We start from the raw sequence: 14,656 nt of genomic DNA, 5'->3' as shown, positions 1-14,656 counted from the left end.
CCATCTGTGTGTCCGGCTGGATGTGGAACTGTCTGTGTGTCCGGCCAGATGGGCACCTGTCCATACAGCTGTCCAACCATCCACGCATTCAGCCATACAACTGTCCGTGTGTCCAGCTGGATGAGCAGCTGTCTGCAGGTGGACGTGCAACTGTCCATGTGTCCGTCTGTGCATCCGTACCCATCCCCATTACCCCACCTGGGGCACTGGGAGAACAGAGCAGGGGTTGCACAGCCAGCTGGACACAGTTACACAGCTGTCCGTGTGTCTGTCACTCACCCTGGGGCACTGGTGGGTGGGGGAGGCTTTCAGGCCCAATCCTGGCTCCAGACACACAGATGGGTGCATGGACAGACGGACACACGGACTATGGCGGGGGGTAAAGGGTCTGATCCCGCCCACGGGTGGCCCCCAAGGAGGGAGGCTGTATGTCTGGCTTGACATCCAACTGTGTGTCCACCCATGCACCCATCCACGTGTCCGTCCCTGTCACCCACCCCGGGGTGCTAGGGTGGGGTTCAGGCCTGGTCCTGACTTGAGGGTCCCTAGGACCCCCCTCCCCACGTGGGTTTGTGCCCCAGGGCACCCTGAGAAGAGCCTGGACATGGCCCCCTTCCCCCTGCAGAGCCTCCCAGGGTCCCTCAGCCTGGCCCCCATGCTCTGGTTGGGTGTCTCTGTCATGCCCCCCCCCCGCATTGGGGGACACAGCAGCCCCTCAGCTCCAGCCCTGAGGGGGACAAGGGACAGGGCTGGAGCCAGTGCTGACCCTGCTAGAGCCCTGACACACCCCCCCCCCCCCAGCACCCACATGGGGTAACAGGGATGGGGACAGACACACAGACAGCTGCATGTCCCCTGACCCTGGGACTCCCGCAGTCTCCCCCCTCTATGGCAGTGCAGCCTGGGGGGGTCCCCTGTGAGCAGGGCAGGGCTGGGCTCACAGCACCCCTGCCTTGGTGCTGGGGCAGCAGCAGCACCTTTTTGTCCTTTTTTTTTTTAACCCAAAACAGGCTCTCCTCTGCCTCCAGCCCTGCTTGCCCTCAGCCCAGGGGCGGGGGGGGTGAGGATCTCCCCTCACTTTAACCCAGAATGGCCGTTGGCCACTCTTGGGAAGTGCAAATCCCAAACCACCTTTTTTACCTTTATTGTCTCAATTATCCCCGTTTTCAATGGATCGCACCCTTGTTTGTTAGCGATTAAACGAGTATTTCAGTAACCCCTGATAGGCTCCAGCTCTGCAGGACCCCCTTCTTCCCTTTGCAGCAGGACCAGACCCAAAGCATCATCTGGGGAGGGAAGGGGGGCTACAAAATGGCTGCAGTGCCCCCCCCCCTGAGCATCAGCCATTAGAAAATATTGCAATTTATTCCATCTTTCTCCTTCCAGAAATACACTTTTTACACCATTTCCAAGCAGCTGTCTTTTAAATAAAGGCGAGGGGGAGTCACTCTGCGGGGGGCTGACCCTCTCCGGTTGTGGGTGCAGGGGCCAGGGGGGCGGCAGGGGGTTCGGGTGGGCCGTCACGGGTTCGGAAGAGGAGTTCTCCGGCGGGAATGACCTGCTCCGTTTGCCAAGCAGCAGCAGTTCCGTATTGCTGGTAAAAGTCCGTGTCGGCCTGGAACATGACGAGGGCTTGGGCCGTGTGGATGCGGACGTGCTGCGCCAGGCTGGTAGCATCCAGGAATTTTTCCCCGCAGGAATCGCAGGCGTAGAGGATCTGGGTGTTGGGGTCTGCAAGGAAAGAGGTTGGGGGAGGTGGGAATGACGGGATGATGACCCTGGGGTGAGGGGGGTGGCGGGGCAGGAACCAGCTGACCCCCCCCCCCGACCTTCCCCATCTCCTTCTCACCTGCTTCTTGCACTTGCTTCACCGCTTTGGTGATCTCGGCTTTAAGTGCTTCGGTCTCGTCTGCCGTCACTGCGGCCGCTACGGGGACCACTGCGGGGGGAGAGAAGGGGGAAGGCGATGGCGAGGGGGATGCGAAGAGATGCGGGGGGGGGGAGATCCTGGCTGGATTTTGCCCCTCATGGTTTCTGGGAGGAGACTCCAGCCAGGGGGTGACATTTCCCAGCCTCAGGCCACGGCAAAGGGTGTTGCGCCCCACAGATAAGACTCCAAGCTCCTTTGGGATGGCTCCAGGCTCCCCAAGCTGCACCCCATGGATAAGTTTCCTTTTTGGAATGGTTCCTGGGATCCCCCCAGCTCACCCGTGAGCTGTGTGACAGCAGTGGCAGCCAGCGCCTCGGTGGCCAGTGTCACCATGTCATCAGAAGCCACTGTGACAATGTTGACCTCGTCGCCTTCCTCCGGCTCAAGGATTTTGATGCCTGCCTTGCCCTGATGGACCGTCTTCACATGGGAACGCAGGTTGTCCACCCGGTTGAAGCCCCGGCCGCACTTGTCGCACAGGAACGGCTTCTCCCCTGGGGAAGAGATGAGAAATGTGGGGGTGGTTCAAGATTTGGGAGGCCGTTAATGATTTGGGGGGCTGTCAGGGAGTCCTCGCAGTACCCACCGGTGTGGATAATGATGTGTTTGGAGAGATCACCCACATTAACGAAGGCTTTGTTACAGACGGTGCATTTGTGGGGTCGGATATTATCATGATGACGGATGTGGTTGGCCAGTTGGCTTGACTGCACGAACCTTGAAGGGGACAAACGATAGTCACCACGACCCCTGTCCCCAGTGATGACATCCGGGCACCTCCATCCACCCTCCACGGCCAAGTGCCAGAACAGCACCCAGCCGTGGAGGGTGTGTGGAGGTGCCCTCCCGAATTTCAGGGGGTAGACCCTCACCTCTTGCCACAGCGTTCACAGACATAGGGCTTCTCCCCCGTGTGCTGGCGCACGTGGGCAATGAGGGAGCTCGCTTGGGTGAAGGCTTTCCCACAGATCAAGCACTGGCACGGCTTCTCTCCTGCGGGAGAAAAGGGAAATGTGTGCGTGGATCAACAACCCGGCGACGGGGAGCATGTAGGCTCCCCCAGAATCCCTTGGGGAAAGAGCAGAGCTGCACCCCTACCAGTGTGGATGCGGACGTGTCGCTGCAGTGCCCCGGGGTCGGCGAATTGACGCTGGCAGTGGACACAGACGTAGGGTTTCTCCCCGCTGTGGATTCGGAGGTGCCGTTTCAGGTTGCCTGAGAGCAGAGGAGGCTCAGCTAGGGGGCACAGGTACATCAGCACCCTTCTTCCACCCCTCCCAGCGACCCAGTAGCTCCCTTGGGAAAGCTCGTTGCTATTTATGGAGCAGGAACCATGCAGGGATCGAGGAAAACTGGCTGTACCTCGCCCAGAGCCAAGGATCAGGCGATAACGTGGTGGTGGGGACAGCCAGAACAAGGATCCCATTTTTGAGGGGATGGAGAGACTCCGTCGGGCTCATCCAGACCCCTCTAGCTCTGCAGCCATTTGGGGAGATGGGAGGAGACGTCCCCATTCCCAAAAGCTGGATCACGGGCTCCTTCCAGGAGCATCCCTAGGCTGCAATCCCATGGAGGGACACCAGCCCGGCCCCACAGAAGGGGGAGAAATTTATGCACTATAACCGTGGCAAAACAGTTAAGAGGTTTAAACCCTCCTGTGCCCAGGATGAAATCCTTCCTCTGGCTACAAACCCCCCGCAGAGCGGTCCCTGTCCCCTCCCCCAGGTCAGCCAAACCTGTGTTGCTCGCACCTCACCACCTACCAACCCCGCGCTACCTGAAGTGGTGAACTGTTTGCCGCACTCCCGACACTTCAGAGGCCCATCCGCGATGTGAATCTTCAAGTGAGCCTTCAAGTTCCCCACCTGGTGACAGACAGAGGGATACAGAGAGCCCCCCCCATCACCCCCATCCCCCTCCAGAGGGATCCGAACCGCTGTGGGTCTGGCTCTTCCCCCCTCACCCAACTCACCTGGTTGAATTTCTTGTCGCAGTGGGGACACTTGTGCTCTTTGTCGGTGTCGTGGGTCTCCAGGTGCCGCATTTTAGAGGTGGGATCGGAGAATGAGCGCCCGCAGTAGTCGCACTGGTACGGTTTCTCTCCGCTGTGGACCAGCTGATGCCTCTTGAGGTTGCCGGAGGTGGTGAAGAGCTTGCCGCAGTCGTCGCAGCGGTATTTGGCCTCCCCCGTGTGCCGTTTCTTGTGGAGGTTCAGCAGGCTGATGAGGCGGTAGCTCTTCCCGCACTCCTCGCAGCCGTAGGGCTTCAACGGGCTGTGGAGGAGGCAGGACCGTCATGCCAAGCAGGGGAAGAACCAGCATGCCGAGCTCTCACCACCCCGCTCCGAGCTCCACCACCCCAGCTAGACCCATCCGGATCCCACAGGATGTCTCGAAGCAATGCAAAAGGAAAGGACAGGGGCAGAAAGTTCATCTCCTCCCGGACCACCCTAACATGCTGACGGATTTCACAAGGACTTGATCTTTTGCAGCAAAAGCTACATTTTTTGGTGCTGCCAGTGTCTTTCCGCAGCTGGTGCCGTCCAAACGAGCTGCTGGGAGTCTCCAACCCTGCAACACCGATCCCTCTGGACGGGTGCGAGAGGCAGAGTGGCGACGGCTGCTGTACCGGCCTCTTGCTCAAACCCTTACGCCCTCAGCCAGCCACTGGCATCAGCACAAGCTTTTCTCCACCCAACTCGGCCTGGTGGCACCTCTCGGTCCCCGGTGTTGCCTTACCTGTGTGTCTTCTCGTGGGCTTTGCATGCAGCTGGGTCAGAGAAGGCTTTGTTACACTCCCTGCAGGAGAAGGGTTTCTCGCCGGTGTGGATACGGATGTGCCGCTTGAAGTTACCGGTGTGGGTAAACTCCTTCCCGCAGTCCTAGGGATGGAGAGAGACAGGCACAGGTGCGGCCGGTGACGCCCGGTGTCTCCGAGGGACTGGAGACCCCGCTCGGGGCCGCGGCAGCCTCACCTCACACTTGTGCGTGACAGAGCCGTAGGCTTTCGACTCAGTCCTGTCGCTGTAAGTACCCGAACGCAGCAGACGGGTTTCACCCGAGTTTTCCTGCCCAGAATCGGTGCTCCCTGATTCGTTATCTTCGGCGTTTTCTCCATTTTCTAACCGTGGCTGCTCTTCCTCAGGGATTTTAGCCTCCTCTTCCTCCTCTGCTGTCATCTCCCCCTCTTCCTCCTTCCCTTCCAGCTCCATCTCTGTAGGCAGTTAGAAAATGAGGACACTAAAGATTGGGAGCAGCATCAGAGACACAAAACCCACCTGTATTTCCTAACTCTAAGCCTGGGTTTAAGGCGATGGGGATTAGACCTGCCCTACTGTACTCAGGGAAATCCTGGTACTCCATCGCACAAGACACAGGTGCCGAGACCTCTGCCTGGAGTCAGTTTGGATTTGCAGTTTATTAGCCCTAAAACCCAAAAGTCTGTGCAGACAGAGGAGCATTTCCCAACCTCTCCTAGCTCTGCCCCAAGAAAAACTGCTCCTGTGAGCTCTGCAACTTGCAGGAGACGGTGTTTGCACAGCAAAACTCACACTAACAAAATTAATTGCATGGAAAACAAGGCTTCAACCCTTGCCCAGCTTTGTTTCAGCCCTGCTGAAGGAAACAGGCAGGCAGCAAAGTCCTTGCCACCGCCCTCACTCACAGACACACCTCCCGTTTCGGCGCCGCGAGAGATGTTGTCCTTCGCTGCGAGGCTGCTGCTGCCAACCACGTTCTCCACCGGCTGAGGGTGGCTGGGAAATTCAGCATTGGGGCCCTCTTGGATGGCAGCATCTGCCCCTATAAACAACAGAGTGTCTCGGGCTCGCTCGAGGAAACACGCAGGCTCCACACAGCGGAGTCCGGCAGCAGGACTGTTGTGTTGTGGGGGTGAGGGGGGGTGACAGAGGGATTTTGGGTGTCATCCCTTGGTGGCTCACCTTCTTGGCCACCCAGGTGCTCCGTCTGCACCTCAGGCTGTGCTGCTGCAGCCATGGGCGTCTCTTCCTTCACCTCCAGGTTGGGAGGAACTGGTTTTACTTTGTCAAGATCACCCAGTGCTTCTGCCGCTGACGTCTTGTCCTCAACGGTTGCCTTGTCAGCTGCTGTGAAGGAAGAGGCAAGCGCTCCAGCTTTTGCTGCCTGCGCAGGGGCACCCCAAGGGCTGATAGAAGGATCCCCAAATCCCATAAAGATTCAAGGCAGCATCAGCTCATCAACTGCTGGTGCCGCACAAGGGGATCAAACCCCATCCAGACATCCTTGCGCACCAGATGGACCCAGCACATGGGTTTGGATGGGGGCCAGAGAGCGTGACTGCTTTGTGGGGCAATTTTGAGTCTCCTTGGATGAGGGAAAGAGAGGAGGCTACGTACTGATCTCGGCGGGGGGCTGCTGGCTCTCGGTGAGGCTTTCTGCTGGCACGGCAAGAGACTTGAGAGCGTTGCAAGCGCTGACTATCTCCTGCATCTGGAGGAAACCCGCCACAGCCAGCACGTCTTCCACATTGTCGGGGTTTAGGCTTAGCTTAGCCGTGTACATGAATTCCAAAACCTGACCCAGGCCTGCAAGGGAGGCGACGCAACCATAGATGAGCTCCCACCTCTTGGCTGCACAATTTTCAAAAGCCCGAAGTGTACGAAATAACAGGCTGAAGAGCCTCCCTCAAACCCTGGGCACAAAAATACTTCATTTAAGTAGCTCAGGGCAATATCGGATAAGCCTCTGCCTACCTGCCGCATTGCTGATGTCGAGGTGCACCACGTCCTTCTGGTCGACGAAAAGCATCCTGAAATACTCGCTGCAGGCTGCCAGCACGGCTTTGTGGGCCTTGAAGTCGATGCCGTCCACCACGAAGGTGCAGTCGCACAGCAAACCCAGCTGCCGCTGCTGGTTCAGCTGTTCCAGGACTTGCTTGCTGTGCTGGGGGAAATCCATGGCTGCAGGGAGAAAAAAACCAAACCCCGGGAGGGGGGTGAGGTGGGTGCCGACACTGTGTTGGAAGGGGCCACGAAGCAGGACAGACTCAAAAGCCACAGATCAACCACAACCGACCACCCTGTTAGTTAAAAAATGCGGCCCAAAAAGCCTGACTTCAGCTCCTCGCTACAGCCACCTGCCTCCCCCACCAAAAACAACCTCAAAACCTCTCCTATGACAGCCGCAATGCCAACATGGGCCTGGAGAAAAAGTTGATTGAACAGCCAATATATTTTTTTGCCATCCTAACAGCATTTAAAATACGTTTATTGTTCTTCAACCAGCCCAAGCTGTGAGCAGGAACCCTGTTGCCTCTGCAAACACAAGTGCCATCATCCCTTCAGTGAGCAGGTGGTGTCACCACTCCCGCTGAAGGCACAGCACAGAAAGCATTCATCAAAATCTTCAAGCTCCTGCTCATTTCAGGCGCCTGCATCATGATATGGAGGGATTTTTATTTTTTTATTGTGTGTTTGGAGGGAGTTCTCCCTGCTCAAAGCATGACTTTGCCTGAGGAATGCTGCAAACTCCTGGAAACACTGCAAAAGCCCATTTCCCATTTTCCAATGAGGTCCTTGTCGGCAAAGGTTGAGAGGCACCACGAGCTTGACCTGCTGCCACATGTTGGGTTTTCTCCTGAGCTGCACTTGCAAGGTACAGGGTAGAGAATGAAGGGTTTTCACTAAGCTTCATTTTCCAAAAATGATTCCTGTGCAGTCTGAAGGGATCATTTCATAGCTTGGGAGCAAGGAAGGAGGAGAAAGCAAATGGGGACTATCCACAGTTATTGTTCAATCTGCCAGGCCAGTAAGTCCCTAAAGCTCTGGATGCTGAAAGAAGCAAGGTTATGGCCATGGAAATACTCTTGGTTTCGATGCTAAGTCAGTGTTTGGTGTCTCTCTGAAGGTTTCCAGCCCATAGCGGTTGCTTTTCCACTTTACCAGCTCTTAAAAACAGCATGGGGAGTCTCAGGTTGGCAAAAGGCTAAGGGTTTGGATCCACTTCCAGGCAGCTGCGAGCACGTCCCTTCCTCCAGATCCGTTCCCCACTGCACAAGTGCGCAGCAGGCGAGCACCATGGGCAGAGGGAGCCTCCTCCTGTCTGCTGTGGGTGCTAGCAACATGCTCAGTGAAAGATCTTCTGCCCAAGGATTGATTCAGCTTCCAAAATCATTCCAGGCGGGGATGAGAAGCCCAGACACCACCAACAGCATCGTATCACACGCGGAGAAAGTTTCACTCCCAAAAGACGCTGTTTGTGTTTGCAATTAACTCACCGCCACGACTTTCCCCCAGCTCTCCAAAACATGGGGTAGTTTTTAATCAAACGCCCACAGCCTATCCCAAAATATATCCCTTGAGAGCCAGAAAAATCAGTATTTGTATCAAAATCTGTCTAAACCCCCGCATACATACGACCCTGTAACGTTTGCAAAGGAAGCTCTGGAAAAAAAGGGAAGTATTTTCCCAGCAGGACAAATAATGCTGCCTTCCGTGCTCGGAAAGCTCTGCACAGCAGGACCTGAGAAATCATGATGGTTTGATGCACTAAAAGGCTATTTTCAGTAATTTGTAGGAGGCACTTTGCATCTGAATGATGATTTTTATCGCTCCCCGATTGGACTTGCCTCAGCTTCACACCCAACGCAAAATCCCAAGAAACTCAACTCCTCCTGAAAAACTTCATCTTTTCTGCAGTTTCCTCCATAACGTCATGTTACAGCTTCGTTGGAGCACGCGAGCACAGTGGGGCAGAGGCTGGGATGAGCTGCGTATCGCCCTCACATCCAAACCCAGTGCCCAACGTCCCCCAGCTGCTGAGATCACCTTTGTACACTAAAATCCCTGACTCCAAGCCTTAAAAATCCCAAATATCTGGATCAAAAAAACCACAGTGCACCCAAAATGCCACTTGGTTCCTTGCCACCACTTAGGCAGGGCCAGTTCACGGCTCCAGTGCCGAGATCCGCCTCCTTCCCCGACCGAACGGGATGCAGTGAAATGGGGATGGATCTGGGGATGGATCCACGGAGGGCAAATGCCAGATCAGGCATTGCTGGTCCACCTGACCGCTAAATAAATTAGCTCCTGTTAGTGCGAACCCATTGCTGTCAGCTGTTTAAGATCCGAGGACATGTGTCAGAGCTCCTCGCCTGAAAAACAAAGATAAATCAGGATCGATGCCTGAACTCACCCCTGCGCTGCAAGGAGTGGAGATATCCGGAGGACCAAGGCTGCGGGTGAGACCGTTGCGGCTCTCCTCCGGAGTTTTCCCTCTTCACAGTGCTCAAGTCAGTCTCTATGCAGCCATCCTGGAAGAAACGGGATGAAAAGCTCCATTTTAAAACCCAAACCTCGTGTGTCAAAGGCGCCAAGGTCTGATGTCACCAGCCCAGGACCGGGCACCCCCCGATTTCACCTCGTCAGAGGCACGCTGAGGCACAGCCGCTTCCCCTCTTCACATGGCTGTCAAGTCTCTCATTACCCGATTAATCACGGAAAAGCTTTGTTATGAGAATACCCACGCCTGCTGCATGTGCTCGCAGAGATAAATACAGCGGCTACGGTCCCAGGGAGCTTCCCACACGAGCTCCGTTAAGCTCTTTTGCTTATTAATGACATGAACCTCTCCCTGTACCTGCCACCCAAGTGTCTACCTATTAAAAAAACCCCAAAGCCTCAATAAATTGGAAAAAAATAGTGGTTTAAATATCGCCTTTCAACACTGTCACCATCCAGCCATCCATTCTTATGCTGAGAAGATAAAAAGGAAGAGGGGGTTTACTTTCTGCCTACCGTCATCTCCCTTCTTGTGTGTCAGCTCGGGGAACAAAGCAGCCCTAATCCTTTCAGTCTCTGCGAAGAGGAGTCTGTCCTCATTTCCAGTAACTGATTCTGCAACATTTTCAGTTAAAAAAATAAAGTTAAGAGCTGATCTGACCAGAGCATTCAAGGTACAGATGTGCTAGTAAGACTAATTATGAAATAGAAAAGGGCTCTGGAGTTTGGGGTCAGCAGTAAAACCAGAAGTTGAGCTCATGTTCAGCTCAAGTAAGGGTGGGGGGGAAATAATCACAAATGATGACAGGCAGGAAAAAAACATGGTGAAGAGGAACTAAAAGGAGAAAGACATGAGGAGTGAGATGAGCAGAGATGCTCTGGACCCCCCCCCAGCGAACAGACACCCTGTAGATCCCTTGGTTATTTAGTTTTCAGGCCCAAGGATACACTCATGCAGCTCCTGATGTGGCTGTGCAGGCAGGGCTGCCCACAGGTAACCGGAGCCCTGGGCTGCAGCAGGCAAAGAGCCAGCGGGGCCACCGAGACATCGCCAGACCTTGAGCTGTGCCGTGAAAACCACCCGTTTCTGCGGCATCCGGATGATGAACTACAAAACCTTCATCTTCTTGCAAAAAACCTGCCTTCAGAACACTGCCCATTCTCTGAAATTTTGGCAGAAGCTTCTGATGCAGAAATGCAATTAAGGAAACGCGGCTTGTCCACGAAATGCGTCATCCGTGCCTGAAAAGTGACGCCCGCAGAGGGCACGTACAGCCAGTACGGGCTGTCATCACACCAAAAAAAGATGCCAGAAGATGAGGAAACACCCTTTTTTTTCCTTGAGCTGCTGCATGATACTTTGAAGTCTTCTCCACTCTTCTATTGGTGACGTCCTTGATGCGCAGGTAGACAGCTTATGTGGTGTCAAGGGACTCGTCTCACGCCGTGTTGGCTGCCAGGGCCGCGTCCCCGGCAGACGTCTTACCGTATCCTGAGGGGATGGTGGCTGCCCCACGCATGGGGGGACAGGGCTTCGCTCCTGACCTCACTCCAAATCACCCCGTGGCTCCGGGGGGCAGGGAACACACACATGTCTCCCACAGTGGACATGGACACCCTGGTGAGGGTGGGCTGGCGAGGACCCCTGCAAGCACCAGCAGCCCCCCATTCCCCTCACGACAGCCGCCCTAGGCCTCAGCGCAGGGCCCGGCAGCGGCCTGAAGGGGGGTCACACGGAGTGGGGGGCGCAAACCCGGGGGGAAAGAGCTGCCACAGGCCCCCCTGAGGTGCTAAAGGGACGGGGGAACTCCCACGCAGCCTCCCCTCAAAAAAACCGGGGGTCGCACACCGGGGTGCCCCCCAAAAGGGCTCCTTTTTGGGGAGGACCCCCCAAGCAGCCAGCTGGGCCGCAGCCCCCTTCCCCTCCCAGCCCCCGTCTCCGCCCAAGGTCCCCCCTCCTCAGGCCCTCCAGCCCCTCCCCGGGTTCCCCTTCGCCACCCCCACCGCTACCTGCCATGCCGGGCCCGGCGGGGGCCTCACATCGCCGCCCGCAGCGCTCACCGTGACACCGACCAGACAAAGGGCGCCGCCATCTTGGCACCGGGCGGAAGCGGCGTCGCCCCCCCCCACCTCCTCCGCCCACCGACGGCGCCACCGCACATGCGCGGAGCAGCGCGGCGACTGCGCATGCGTAGATGCGGGCGGGGACGTGGGTCACGTGGCACCGCCTTCTGTTCCGCTCCCCCTCCCTTCCCCTCTCCTCAGCTGCGCCGCCATGACGGTGCGGGGATGGCGGGAGGAGGGATGCTGTGAGGGGCCGGTTCTACGGCTCCGTGAGGGGCAAAGGGCCCTGCTCCACTACACTGTGTGCCCCTGAGGGCTTCGGTCCCCCCACCCCCGCCAAGGTTGCTCACACCCCCAGGCATGCCAGTAGGCCCTGGCATGGAGCAGCCGCCATGATGGCAGCTGGATTTCTCCACAGGGAACAGGCCCAGCGTGGTCGTCTCGATGTTGCCCAAGGTGGGCCCTCTGCGTGGGCAAGCCCCCTCAGGTGGATGTGCAGGGCCAGGTGGCGTGAGGAGCCCTATGTGGCTTTGAAGGTGGCCATTTGATGGTGTGCGTTGCAAGGTACCAGTGAGTTTGGGCAGGTGCAGGCAGGCGGCTGGAGAGCAGGCAGCCCCAAAAGCGTAATATTCCTATCAACCTGTTTTCCGCTAAGGCTGGATTTCCCAGCCTGCCTGCCCAAAATGAGCCCGTAGTGGGGCAAGGCAGCTGCGGGGTTTGTTTGGCGCTGGGGCTCTGAGCTGTCCCTTTGCCCGCTCCCTGGCTGGGAAATCTCCCCTGTGCAAAAGAAGCTGGGTTTGGGGAGAAAAAGGTTGGGTTTGTTTTTTTTCTCCTTTTGCTGGAGCTTCGTGGGTGAGGGCCACCCGCCAGCCTGTCACCACTAGATGGCAATCGGTGACCGCAGACTGTGGCTCGCTGGGTGCTGGGGTGCCCTGGGCACCCAGGGGTGGCATTTTGGGGCAGAGCAGACACATCCTATCGCAGAGGATCAACGACAGGGTATCGCCGCTGCTCCCCGCCTCCATAGCTCCAATTTCCTAATCCTTGCTGGTTATTAAAGAGCTTTTTAAATAACTTTGAAACATTTTTTCTCGCAGGGTCTTGCGGTAGAGTCCCCTGAGTGAGCAGCAGTGCCAATAGACAAACCACCCGAGGAGACGGTGGAAGAGCCGTGTGTGGTTGTGTGCATCCCTGACACTGCAGGTGTGTTAATGCAAGTCATGAGTCGTTAGGGGACAAGCGGGGACGAGCTGACCTCAAAGCTTGAGCAGCAACACGAGCTGGACGGCGTGTCGTAGCTATAAACAGCCGCTTGCCCCAAACGGGTGCCTCGCTGTTGTTTGTACACACAGGGAGATGGAGCCAGGCCCTTGGGGGGGGGGATTCGGGGGAGCTTTTTGGCCCCCAAAAAGAAGCCAGTTTGACAGGCAGGCTGGGACCATCATCCCAGCTCCTGCCAGTGCTCAGGGCTTCCCTGAAGGCGATGGGTTTGGGTGGGCGACGGGAGGAGGAGGATTTGGTGACCTTCCAGGTGGGCTGATGACCGAACAGCTGAGGGAATGGCTCAGAAATAGAGCAGCGGGGAAGAAATGAGTCACCCCAGGCTGGAAATAAACAGGGCCGTGGGCACCAGAGGGGAGCCGGGGCGGCTCCTCACCCGTGGTTTTGTTGGGAAGGAGGAATCGCTCGTGGTACCTTTTACCGAGACACCCCTTGAGGCTGACCCCACAGCCCTTTTGGGGAGAAAAGCATCAAGAAAACATTAAAAAACAGAGGAAGCAGTGGTCAGGCGTTCTCAATAATTTATCACAAGCTGTATATACAGAGACAACCTCCAGCAGAGGGTCGGGGAAGGGAACCTCGCTCCTTGCTCCCAGCAGGGCTCTTGGCACACCGGATCTTCCCCATCAACCCTCACCGACTAAAAATTGCCAGAGCCAGGACTCCCCTCCGGAGTTTCTCCAGTGGGTGATGGGATGCGTCTCTCCACGCTGGCCCCTTAGCTCCCCCTTCACGGGGGAGTGTTCCCGTCCCCTACCCCACGTCCCACCTTCTTCCCAAATCACCCAAATAATTAACGAGGGAGGCGGGGGGAAAAGGGACCCCTGATCCCTCAGATCTTGATCTCAGTCCGGAAGGTTTGCTGGACATGTTCGGTGTGTTTGGCGGGCTGTCGCTGAGCCCGGATGGTCAATGTGCCATCATCCCCCAGCGAGGATGACACCGACGTGGGGTCCACATCTTCAGGCAGCTGGCATTTATGGGTGAAGGTGTTCATGACGGTGCCGTCCGTGGCCAGCTGGGAAAAAAAAAATGGGTGAAAAGAGGTGATTTTGGGGTGTAAGTGGAACAGGGGCTCATTGTTCCCTGCCCTTGGGTGAGGCTGGCGGTTGTGCTTTGTGTGTGGTGGTAATATTGATCTCCCCAAGGGGACAGGTGGGATGTGGGTGACATCAGCAGGAAGACAAAGGTGCTTTTTTTTCTGTTCCCACCCTCCCCAGGAGGAGGGTGATTACAGGGCATGAGTTTGTTGGGTCTCGTGGGCTTCACTCTTGCAAAATACAGGGTGAAAAGACGAGGAAATGGTGAATTAAACCCCACTAGGGTTATGGCCGGAGCCATTAGGAAGTCAGGTGGGAGTTGGGGGATCCCCCTGGTTGAGGCTTTTGGGGTCCCCCACACTTTGGGGGTGAGTGGGGAAGGGAGGGAGCACCCACCTTCTCGGCGTGCACCTCGATCTGGTTGTTGGAGGTGGTGACGATGATGTCCTCGGGGGCAAAGTCACTGACATCCACCGTGAACTGATAGGTGTTACCCAAAGTCTTCACCGTGCCGGTGTTGCCGGGCCGAGCTGCCGGAGACGGGGGGGGGGTGTGTGTGTGACAGCCACGGTTCAGTGGGAGTCCCCTCCCTAGACACTTCTCAGGGTCACAGCCCTATTTCGGCAGGGGTCCCCCCAACGTCTCTCCCACAGCTCTGGCTGTTTCCCAAACCCCCCAGGACCAGTGCTGGAGGGGAAGAAGCATCACCGACTTCCCCCTTTGCTATCTCTCCGAACCTTAAAAACGCAGTGCTCTCCTCCCCCAAACTCACCTGGGAACCCCAAGGTCTCGCCACGGGGCCGGACAAAGCTCCCAAAAAGCTCCATGGTGCCGGCGGGCGACGCCGACCGGTGAAAGCTGCGCTCCGATCGGAAAGCAGCCGAGGATTTCACGTTCATCCACTGCTTCCCCTCACCACCACCTCTGACCCCCAGCTCCCGCTGGGGAGGAAGAGCGAAGCCCCCTTCTTCGTCCTTCTCCTGGCGAAGGCTGGTTATTTCGGAGGGGGGGTGGCTTGACGAGCTTTTTAAAGCCTTGTTAAGGCTCCTGGCTGCCTGCCAGACCTCTCGTAAAACGGGCTAA

The 14,656-nt window shown here is 56.8% G+C and overlaps 2 protein-coding genes across 5 annotated transcripts; both read right to left on the bottom strand.

Moving 5' to 3' along the window:
- Positions 1–1,346: 1,346 nt before the first annotated feature.
- ZBTB17 (zinc finger and BTB domain containing 17) lies at positions 1,347–11,331 on the bottom strand. 4 transcript variants are annotated; one of them, XM_030018860.2, is made up of 17 exons: positions 11,199–11,331; positions 9,705–9,803; positions 9,103–9,220; positions 6,663–6,869; positions 6,306–6,494; positions 5,871–6,035; positions 5,602–5,730; positions 4,905–5,143; positions 4,669–4,811; positions 3,903–4,203; positions 3,708–3,795; positions 3,029–3,145; positions 2,803–2,923; positions 2,517–2,647; positions 2,209–2,424; positions 1,850–1,939; positions 1,347–1,731 (listed from the first exon to the last, which is right to left on the bottom strand). In XM_030018860.2, the coding sequence occupies exons 2-17, from the start codon at positions 9,708–9,710 to the stop codon at positions 1,445–1,447; spliced, it is 2,547 nt and encodes an 848-aa protein (XP_029874720.1). In that variant the 5' UTR covers positions 9,711–9,803; positions 11,199–11,331; the 3' UTR covers positions 1,347–1,444. The 4 variants fall into 4 exon arrangements, with proteins under 4 accessions (XP_029874720.1, XP_029874722.1, XP_029874721.1 ...); XM_030018862.2 differs by having other exon boundaries at positions 5,871–6,032; XM_030018861.2 differs by having other exon boundaries at positions 11,250–11,325.
- Positions 11,332–13,037: 1,706 nt separating this feature from the next.
- HSPB7 (heat shock protein family B (small) member 7) lies at positions 13,038–14,610 on the bottom strand. Its single transcript, XM_030018711.1, has 3 exons — positions 14,346–14,610; positions 13,970–14,103; positions 13,038–13,551 (listed from the first exon to the last, which is right to left on the bottom strand). Exons 1-3 carry the CDS (start codon positions 14,470–14,472, stop codon positions 13,366–13,368), a joined length of 447 nt encoding a protein of 148 aa, XP_029874571.1. The 5' UTR covers positions 14,473–14,610; the 3' UTR covers positions 13,038–13,365.
- Positions 14,611–14,656: the final 46 nt, after the last annotated feature.

Source organism: Aquila chrysaetos, chromosome 6 (genome assembly GCF_900496995.4).
Source record: "Aquila chrysaetos chrysaetos chromosome 6, bAquChr1.4, whole genome shotgun sequence".
Taxonomy (NCBI): domain Eukaryota; kingdom Metazoa; phylum Chordata; class Aves; order Accipitriformes; family Accipitridae; genus Aquila; species Aquila chrysaetos.
This window is presented reverse-complemented; position numbering and strand designations above follow the sequence as displayed.